Consider the following 11,156-nt stretch of genomic DNA (forward strand, 5'->3'; position numbering starts at 1 on the left):
AATAAATAAAATTTATTTTTAAACTGCATTATCATATTATTTTAGTGAGGACTCATAAATAACGACAAATAACTAACGTTCTGTTAGTTATCGGTTTGTTTTGTTACAAGTTTTTATATATATATATATATATATATATATATATATATATATATATATATATATATATATATACATACATACATACATACATACATACATCTATATCTATCTGATTTTTAAATCACCAAATATTTATATCGGCCTTAAAAATCCTTTATTGGTCGGGCTCTAGAAATAACCCAACTATTCAAAGCCTCTCACATCACAAACTCTCCCTGCTCAATTTGCAATTACCCCCCACTCTTAATAAAAAAAACTTTTCCTCCCCTCAAACCCATCTCATCACTAGGCATGTGGAACAGAAAACAAGCAACACTGCTCTGGGCTTTAAAAGGATTGAGCAGAAAGTTAATGTTTTGATTAAATTCCAGCCGTTTTAAAAATAGTTGTGGGGATAAACGGTGGGCCGGGCAGAGTGAGGGGACCGTGCCAGGCAGGGCCCGTAAACCCTCCAAGAAAGACACAATGGCAGGAATCCTGCGGAGGCTCACAAATAGCACAGCTAATGTCTCCACGGGGAATAACAAGAGTATGTCTTACTCTTGCCTTTGACAGATTTCTGTCCCATGCTCCTGTGCCCTGTGCATTTTTGGCACCCACGCTTTATTATAAAGTATACAGAGGAATGTGCCAGGAAAAATGCATGTACATAAGGTCCTGCTGTATGTTAACCTTAAACATGGCTTTCTGAATTATCAAAATGTTCCATAATGTGTTATGTTTCTTACTGCAAACCAAACTGTTGTCCAACATTTATGTCCATGTTCTATCAAACGATCACGGCAAAAAAAAAAAAAAGAAAAAAAAAGTTAAATAATGCTGTTTGGAAACTGCAAAATAACATGTACAAGTTATGACTGACAATGTTAATATGGAAAATGTATATAAAGAAACATTTCCGGGTGTGATATAAGACCACAAAATCTGCAGGAAACCTCATATATAAAAAAAAAAAAAAAAAAAAAAAAAAAAAAAAACGTGTGATCAAAGTTGCCACGGAGCGTTGCAGTTCTGGTAAAAACAAGACACAAACTGAATCATTAAGAATTGAACACTTTGTGTTTTTCACTTCTATTACCATATCTGAATTATCATTTCTTTACTCTTGGACTGTTCATAATTCATGTCCACACTTAGGCCATAACCTGTGATAAGGGGTATCATAAGCCAAGAGAGTTGGAAACCAATGGATTAATCTACGGATTATTTTTTCCATTTGATAGCTAGGTCTACGAAATGTCAGCAACTAGCACAAACTGGCCATCAAAAGTTCTCAGAGCCCATGAGCCCATCTTAAAAGGTCTTCTTTTGTCCAACCAACAGTACAAACCCAAAGATATTCCGTTTACTATCATATAAGAGTTAAAGGTCCCATGACATGCTGCTTTTTGGAAGCTTTTATATAGGCCTCAGTGGTCCCCTAATACTGAATCTGAAGTCTCTTTCCCAAAATTCAGCCTTGGTGCAGAATTACAGCCACTACAGCCAGTCCCACAATGAGCTTTCCTTAGGTCGTACCATTTCTGCGTCTCTTGCTTTAAATGCGATTGAAGAGGAGAGGGTGGGGGTGGAGGGTGGGGGTATGGCCTTGACCAACTGCCACTTTGCTCGTTTGAAGCCATGTCGTCTCTCTTTCTCAGGGGTGGGCCAAATTCTCTGGGCGGGCAAAGCAGAGAAAGGGGAGGTAACCTTGCTCCTTATGACCTCATAAGGAGAAGATTCCAGATCGGCCCATCTGCCATCCGCCATTTCTAGCCACTGCGGGACCATAGACAGGCTGGGGGAACTCAATATTAATGTTAAAAAAACCTCAAAGTGAAATGTTCATACCATGGGACCTTTAACCCTTGTGTTGACTTTGGGTCACATTGACCCGTTTTCAATTTTTGTTTTATATCAGAAAATACGGGACGTAGAAATAAGCGTTGAAAATGTGTAGAAGAAAAATTTAACAATTTAAAAACGTTGGAAAAAGCAAAAACAAACTGTTAAAAAATAATAATTTTTTAAAAACAGGACAAAAAAAAAGAAAAAAATAAATCACATTTGAGAAGCTGGAGCCTGTAAAATCCTTCCATCCTTAGGTTTATTTTGAATTATTTAGCGTTTTTGTCACAGATCTCCTTATCTAAGGCAGTAAAGAACCTCAGTTTCCCTGTCATTGAATAGCTTTAGTAGACCAACTTGCAATAAAAGGCAGTAACATTAGAATATTGTCGTTAGGCTGAGTTTCAGTTTCAACTCTTCATTTGTGTATAAATATTTTTTAATATCACCACAAACTATTTGATTTATAACGGTCAGCTTCAACACTAAAAGACGACTGGACTAAAGCTCTACCAAACACAAACAAACTGTTGTTTGGGTTTGTTGAAGGAAATGAAAGTGGCATGGACACTGTCTATCCATAGCTGTTATGGGTTGCATTGTTCCGTCGTTGCTGCAGGTTGCACACAACGCAGCTTGTGCGTCGCTAAGATCAAGGGAATAAACGCGTCTGCTTGTGAAAATGAACGCAAATGTGTCTACGAGTACCCAAGCCTGTGCACATGCACGCGCGTGCGTGCGTGCGTGAGTGAGAGAAAGTACGTGTATGTGTGTAGGAGGTTGTGATGGAATGATAGCGCTGTGGCCAGATGGATGGGTTATGTATTGTGCGTGGGAAGACTCCTGCTTTCTTCTCTGCTCACTCACACCCTCAAACTAAAAATACACTGATATTCAGGTATCAAACTTTTTCACACACACACACACACACACACACACACACACACACACACACACACACACACACACACACACACACACACACACACACACACACACACACACACACACACACACACACACACACACACACACACACACACACACACACACACACACACAACAGGGTGAAGATTTTTGCACAAGCCAACAACAGAATTTAACAACAAGATTTGTGAATACAGCAACTGTCAACTGTAAGCGTGCTCTGCATAACATCGGTTCACGTCCCCTGTCGTCGGTGTGGAAAGTGAAAGTTCCCCAAAAGTCAAATCTTCCATCAGAGCTATTATTATCCAAAAATTGTGCACAAAGATTAGAGACTGGGCGCCGTTTTATTTATCGGCATGCATCACAAGCTGCATTGTGCACCGCTGTGTGCACGGCCACATTATCTCAACCAAGGTCTTTGTGTCTAGACAAGGAGATCCTCCAGATTAAAGACAAATCTTAAGGGTGTATACATTTCCTTTCACATGAGAACCGTATACCGTTGCAAACACCTCAAGACACCCCATTCCAGCTTTGTGTCTAGTCCAAATGTCAGATTACGAGAACAGAGGAGATTCACAGCTGTTTATTTAAAGGTTTATCATACAACCAGATGGGGAACTCAGCTGTAGCATAGTCTTTGTAGTAATAATAACAACAACAACAACTTCAGTTTAATAAATATTTTAGCTTTTCTGGACATATCTCATACCCTTGCATTCCTTCTCACATCCCTGTAAGGTGGATAGTGAACCAGCTCATGTCTTGTTTCATTTGTCCAAGGTATTATATAATGTGATGTTAAGTATGTGTATATTTATTTGTGTGTGTGTGTGTGTGTGTGTGTCTCTGTGGGTGGGAGTATGAGTGTGTGTGCTGGATTTTTGCTCAGTTTGTAATGCATGTTGTACAGCAGGTTAGGGGAATCCATTTGCCTTTTAAAGCAAAAATAACAAGACTCAAGATTCATCAGCCACTGTAATTTTTGTTCCAAATTCTTTATGTTTTAAGTCATTGTCATACCTTAGTTTAAGGTCAACTGTAAACAGCTGTCTGATGTATCACAGCAGCTGGGTCATCAACAACAATGCAGCCCATTCTATTAAAGTGCAGCCAGTGTCCCACAGAGTTGTCTTTAAAATGCGATTCTCCACTAAGTATGGGACTTGATAAGATGTTCTTGATGCCAATGCCATTATCGATTCTGCTTATCGGTACGATTCTTTATTGATACCCTCATTAATTACCGACCAGTTTTTTGTGTAGAAAAAAATAGGCCCACACAGGTTTTCTGCAACTGGTTTTATTATCTCCGCGTCTGGCTGTAGCCTGAGGGATGTCTGTAGCTGTAGCAACAGCTTGTCATCATCTAAAATGTATGAAATTAGAGAATATTTGTACGGCATTTGTTTTCATTTAGGTTTTCTTAGTCAAAGAAAAGAAATCTGCTAAGCCCGCCTGCGCTTGTTGCGAGTTTCCAGCAGCATAGACACAGGAGTTTGACATCTTGGTTTTGCAATGCACCATGTGCAACTGAAAAACGTGTCTGCATCGATAGAAGGAATCGATAAGCTCGGAGGCATACGATTACAATGGATCAGACAGTTTGGAACCTTTTCTCAACTGGAGCAATTACCATCTATACCAATTCAAATGTACTTACACCAGAATGTAACATACTACACCTTGGGCAAAGGTCTACAAGTGTTAGGTTATTAACTTTGTATGATATTGCTAATAAATAGATAAACAATGTGCTACATAGCACCCTGTAAAACCACACAGTCACTTTTAAATTCACTTATTAAGTTATATCTCGTTTGTTTAATCTGTACTGTCGCCACAGTGATTTCAGGAAGTCATATGACCGAACAATGTTCACATAACCCTACATAAGTCACTCCTGCCTTTTGTACATTAATCAAACAATATTTAGTTACCTTCAGACAGAGCTTGGCGTGAGGTTTCCACCGTTTCCAGTCTTTGTGCAAAGCTAAACTAACCAGCTGCTGGCTGTAGCTACATATTTACCGTACAGACTGTGGTATCAAGCTTATCAACTCTCGGCGAGAAAACAAATAAGCTTATTTTCAAACAAACAAAAAATTGAAACTCAAAATGACATTGTACAGACAAAATACATAAGTGAAATAGGAGTATTTGTAGTTCAAACTGAAGCCCTGACACAAAACGTATCCTAGGTGTTTAGAAAAACCTCTAGTGGACCGTCTATGGCTTTAATAAACAGGGAAAACCCTGATAAAGATACTTAGTTCTGAACACTAAAGGAGACCAGATTATCCATAGCTGAAGTGAAGTGTAACATTTTAAAACCGCTGAGGGCTTGCACACCGGGAAGACGCCGGCCCGGGTCTTCTTCACTGAAGTGGAGCGAAAACAAAAAAAAAAGACTGCGGTGAGGCCCGACAGTCTCATCAGAGGAGGTGTGGAGCAGAGAGACTGGCTTGTTTTGCAGAGAAAAAAAAAGGAAAAAGAAATTGGCCGGGGCCACCGTCCCCAGTGCCTTATAAGGCAGTGTTTCTATCCAGCTAGCACATCGAAGCCGTTGACTGCTGCTGCTAGCCTGAGAGCAACTAAACTGCACTCCAGAGACGGAGCGGACGCTCAGGTTGACTATCGGGGTAAAGACAATGTGCAAGACACACAGGGGTTATCCCCACCTCCCTAAAGGGTTTATTAAAGGAAGAAGTTTCAGTGTGTGTGTGTGTGTGGGGGGGGGGGGGGGGGGGGGGGGAGATGTGGGACAAGAAGATAAGAGAAATGGGAAAAGACCAGAGAAGGTTGAGAAAAAGGGAGACGGGAGATGTTGGATGAGAAAGATAGTGATAAACATTAGGTTGGAAATGAAAGGACAACATAGGGAGAAAGGAACTAACTGAGAATATGGGAATGAAAATAGAGGAGAGAAACAAACAAGGGAAAGCAACACTATATGCAAAACAAGTGCATTCTGTTATTAAATGGGTTGGTCACCTAATGCTGAGCAAGGAGGGGTCACACTGAATGAACAGCAAAGAGACAGCTGGGGACTGTCCACCCCCCCAAAGACATGATCTGGAAGACATCAGACCAACTCTTAGCTATCCATATCTCATATCGTTCACACTTAAGTGCTGTGCATAAAGTTAAATGGCAGTACCAGGTCCACAGCTGTATCACAAGGCTTTGGACTGGAGCTCCAGTTAAAATACCTGCAGTGTGTTTAACAAGCCTGAGAGGAGGGGCTGAGCTGCAGGCTGAGAGAGAAGCTGAGGCAGAGAAAAAAAAGAGATAAGGCTGAAAAGTGAACGGGGGGGAAAGTGCAGCCATTCGCCGGGGACTTTGAGCCCCATATATAGCTGCTAACTATTTACTCAATGAGGTCATTTCCTTTAGGACGACCGAAAGGCAACTTATGTGACTTGCAATCAAGTGTCCATGTTTTTCCCTTTATCTCGAGAAATGTCCTTTCCTTTCGTTTACCCTCAACAATCACTCCCTGTGCTTGGAGCTGCCAAGTAAGTCCAGCACTTCATCAGCAACGGCGTGCTGCCAAATAATGATCACTGCAGTTTGCACGAGGGGAAGGTTGCTGAGACTTTAGGTTACATTTGATCGAATGCTGATAGAGGCAATATAGTGATTAACAGTTTATATGACCACAGTGGATGGTGCCATTAAGGCACCATTAATGGGATTCTTTTTTTGCCGAGTATTCTGTTCTTTTTGGAAGACGGTGTGACTTAAGCGTTCATTACAAATGGCAGAATTGTTTACAGAGGAATTTCTGCTGCCTATTTGTAATGTCAGGGTACAATACTGTATATCGCAGCTCATAAAAGGGTCAGATTTCTTTACAGGAAGGTCACTGAGTTTACTTGACATATGCTGCAGATTCCTCGCCGTCAGCTTTCCGTATCCTCAGGGTGGTCAGCCCTCTGCTCCCTGGCAAGTCCTAAATGCATCGGACTTCCAAGTTCAGAAAAGTACAGACCTGATATTACCAAGTTTCTTTTACAAAGCTGTTATTTTGGAGACTATATAACAGTCAAGAAAGCAGCTTCTTCTGAATTTTTCTTCTTTTTTTTGGGCTGTTGCTATGACACAATAGCAGGGGATGTGTGATTCATTGTTTACTGAATATACGCCTGTGAGCAATTATTAAGGCACTTCAATGATGCATTTTTTTATTCAACCTGAAAAAAAGGACATTTCTGAGCACTTCAGTGTTTGTGTGTGTACGAGTGTGTGCTGGAATCCCACCGTGAGCAGCAAAAAACGTCTTGATCCCTGCGACCACTCCAAGGCTGCTAAAAATGGAAAACTGCAGCCTGTTCTCTCCTACGCATGCTTCCCACTCAACTTTTGTCTCAAACACTCAACACCTCTACCTCGCACGCTTGCGTGCAGGAAGTAGACACCACCAGTGTCCATCAAGTATTCTGCTCAATGTTTTAAGGGAAGAGGGAGGGAATAGACCAGGAGTGTCTCAAGTAGTGTGGAGGGGGGGGGAGGGGGGGACGGGACAGGGGAGGGTATGTACAGGGGGGCCCCAAGCTAGATGGGGCCCATTAACAGGGGCGAGGTGATGCTTTTTAAGATAGACCCGACAGTGTGTTTGTTCTCTGTCAGATCCAGTTAGGGGGCCCAGAAATCCAAACAGCCCCACTAAAACGGATGTAACTTTACAGCCAAAGGAGGTCCTGTGACACAGCGCTGGCTCTGAATTACAGTTAGAGGAGAGGGTTCGAAAATAACGTTTTCGGGTCCAGACATTGACTCCAGCTTTCTCCGGTCCGAGCATTCAAAGCGCTTTCCCTCAAGTTCCGATTTGTTAGTTCCTTTGGACCATAACCAACACCAGAATTTATTTTGGGAAAAACAGAAGACACTCTTTCCTATTGCAGCCTAATGTCATGATATACACTGGTGTAATGGGAGTATTTTTCCACTGCCTTTTGCAACTTTAGGTCATCACAAAACTTGCCAAAAGCATCTCTTAAGGGGTACACCACTTGTACTTCTTCACCAGACCCAGTTCAGAGTAGTAAAATATAATATGTCTTCTCTCCACAAAGTATTATTTGCCCAAAAGTATACCGTTATTCTATAACTTCCGCTATTTGCCTAAGGGGACAATAATTTCCATTTGCCTCAGTATCTGACATGGTACATGCTGGCATCAGATCGTTTCTGAAAATACTACTACCGTATTTTAACTTTGCATAAAATAATCAACATCTAGTAACAGCACTGGTCAATGCAGAGCCTGATAACCAGACTAGCATGGATCAGACTAGTCCATCTTCTGATGGTCAACATTTTTTTTTTTTACATTTTCAATCATGGCACATGCTGTATAAATAAAGATTGAATTCAATCTTACAAGTGTAATCACAGGGACGTGAGAGTTTGCTGCTTAACAAGTGAAAAATCTATGAAAAATCTCACAAATTTCGGACCACGAAAACAGTGGTGGAAACGCACTAGCTCGTGTCCCAGATATGATTTGGGAAGTAAGACAGAAACAAGTGGAATCAGTATGATTCACATGCTGCGTAATAATGGTAATCAATTTGCACTCCTGTAATACACGGCTTTAATGTAACATTTAGAGATGGAATATAAGGACAATTTACTGAGCTGGAGAGTTCAGGGCATACAGTGTAGGTTAACCGATACGAGGAAAATATGCAATATGCGATAAAGTTGTATATCGCAATAACGATATTACTTGCGATAAATAAACAGATTTAAAGTGTACTCAGTTGTGCATTTATTCTGCTTTCAGTATTCAGCTAAATACAACAAATCACATGTTGAATTTAAAACAAATAAAAACGAAATAATTTCCAACATTCTTCTATTGAACATTGAATATAAAAAAGGCAGCAGCAGATAAAAAAAAAAAATGACAGTTACACTTTAATGTGCAATTTACTGCTGATATTTTCTTTCAAATAACACAAAAAGTGCCTATTGCGATATGTTGCAGCCTTTTGCGATGTGTATATTGCGCAAATTGATATTGCGATGGTGATAAAAAAATAAAAATACGACATATTGTGCAGCCCTAATGCAGTGGCAGGTGAAGGATTTAGTTTCACATATATGTATGCATATGAAAAGGAAATTTGATCAATGTATCATGCCAAAGATATTACTTTAAAGCCACCATACTGTTCCATACTGGTTTACTGAAGACCCTCGGACCAGATTCGTGAGTTTTGTCTCATGAAAAAGTGTGGTAGCCTACTGGGTGGACAACATCTTTCTAATCACACATCAGTGCAGGAAGACCAGAATAGGTGTGTAGATCTCGTGGGTAGTAGGACAATCCTGGTCTGGTGGGCCGAACAGTGACCCAGGAGGGAGTTTTAGCCGGAAATATGAGTCTCCAATAAACACACCAAGTGGGACATTCTCCACTAGTTAATCCTAATCTGTAGACACGCTTCACAGCGCCCCAAACTGCACTGTCTGCACTCAGTCTTAACTATTAATCAGGCCTATCTACTGTATATCCACCATGAGGCTCTTATTATAGTAACTTTTTCTACAAAGAAAAACGGGTATTATGGCAAGGTAGGCTACCTGATTTCAGGTCAGAATGGAAACTGGACAGTTTCGTAACCGGTGGAGATTAGAAAAATAATAATAAATTGTCCTATTCAGCATACCAGTCTGCCTAATGTAAAAACAATGCTAACAGTAGCAGGTTACAATTTGAGAATGAAAAGAAGAAAAATGAAGATATATATATATATATATATATATATATATAGATAGATAGATAGATAGATAGATAGATATGTGTGAAAAGCATACGTTACCAAGTGTGTGCATAACGTATGTAGCTATGTGTCTAGCGTTTCAGCGATTAGACAACATGGCATCATTAATAAAATATGAGGTGTATCCCACTTGACTTACCAGCAAACTTTCCAGGTTTATGGCAGATCGGGGTTCTCGGATCATGTCCTCCAGCTTTTTCAGCCGGATTTCCATCCTCCTCTCCGCGCCGAGCGACATGGCTGCAGGCAGCGTCGGTCGTTAAAAGTTGAGTAAAATATCAGGAGCTCTTCCAAACTGTTTAAGTTTACATGTGAAACCTCTTTGTTCCTGGCTAATGGCCGTGGGCCTAGCGGAGCAGCCTTGGGCTCTCAGCCCACCCAAATCGCTTCCAACAGGAATAGTGTGCACAATGAAGAGAAAAATATTCCCAAAGCAGAGACTCCCCGCGTCCCAAAAAAAACTTGCCAAGTGAGCGGGCCTTCAGTTTGCTAGCTAGCTGTTTGGGGTTTTCAGCTAATGAAATATAAACGTCACACTTGAATTATCACCTCACGTTAAGTGAAAGATGCATTTTTCCAACTCGGCGATAAAGTTTGAAATGTGGAGATACCAGCAACAGGCGGCAGGGCGTTTTCTTTGCCCCCCTCTCCTCCCCTTCCCTTTGGTTTTGGCCGCTTGGAAATGCTTTGGACTCGCTCTTTAGAGACAATTCCGCGTCGTTTCACCCCATTCAAGAACGTGTGAAGCCCGTTAGTGTTGTAGTTTACCCTCGGTGCTGCCACAAGTCATCCGAAGGGGCGATAATGTCTGTTCTCCCGCGCTGAATTTTTAATAAGCAGACACTCTCTTCCTGGATTTCTTCTCGCATTTTCGCGAGTGTCCTCCTTGTCTTGTCCTTGTTATGATTCTTAATTTAAAAAAAAAAAAAAAAAAAAAAAAAGAAAAGTAGTTTTACTCGTAGAGAAAAGTCCTCCAGCGGCTGAATTTTTCGCCGTACCCTCACATCTAGCTACAGACCAACACACACTGACTGGAGTCTCTCTCCTCCCCCTGACATCAACATACGGAGAACTCGTTTACCCATAATCCACCTGTCCTGTCCTACTGCCCCTCTACCTTTGTACCTGTCATTTACGTGTTTATTACACCACATTTAAGTTATTTTAAAACGAATAATTAGCTGGTAAATAGACACGGACATGTATTGTAGTATCTTGAATAGAACTTGATGACAGACAAGCAGACACTTCTCTGATTGGCTGTTACTCCTACAACATTCCTACAATAACAACATTTCAAAATAAAGTTAATGTCAGTATATCAAGTGTACCCTTGGGATTTGGAGATCCATGTTCCTTAAATTTCAGATCACCACCAAAATATAAGTACTTATTCCAGGCCCAAGGTCAACCTGTCCACCGAATTTCATGAAAATCCATCACTGGGTTTCTGCAATATTCTCCCTACATATAACCTGCTCCTTGTGGTTGATAAAACTGTGG

At 40.8% G+C, this 11,156-nt stretch overlaps 1 protein-coding gene across 4 annotated transcripts in view; it reads right to left on the minus strand.

Annotated features, from left to right (window-relative positions):
• rock2a (rho-associated, coiled-coil containing protein kinase 2a) overlaps positions 1-10,853 on the minus strand; it is a 42,884-nt gene extending 32,031 nt beyond the window's left edge. For all 4 annotated transcript variants that reach the window (XM_028565238.1, XM_028565237.1, XM_028565236.1 and 1 more), the window contains exon 1: positions 9,793-10,853. In XM_028565238.1, the coding sequence (XP_028421039.1) occupies positions 9,793-9,891 (99 nt within the window). In that variant the 5' untranslated portion in view covers positions 9,892-10,853. The remainder of the gene's footprint in view (positions 1-9,792) is intronic.
• Between the last annotated feature and the right edge of the window lie 303 nt (positions 10,854-11,156).

This window comes from Perca flavescens, chromosome 20 (assembly GCF_004354835.1).
Source record: "Perca flavescens isolate YP-PL-M2 chromosome 20, PFLA_1.0, whole genome shotgun sequence".
NCBI lineage: Eukaryota > Metazoa > Chordata > Actinopteri > Perciformes > Percidae > Perca > Perca flavescens.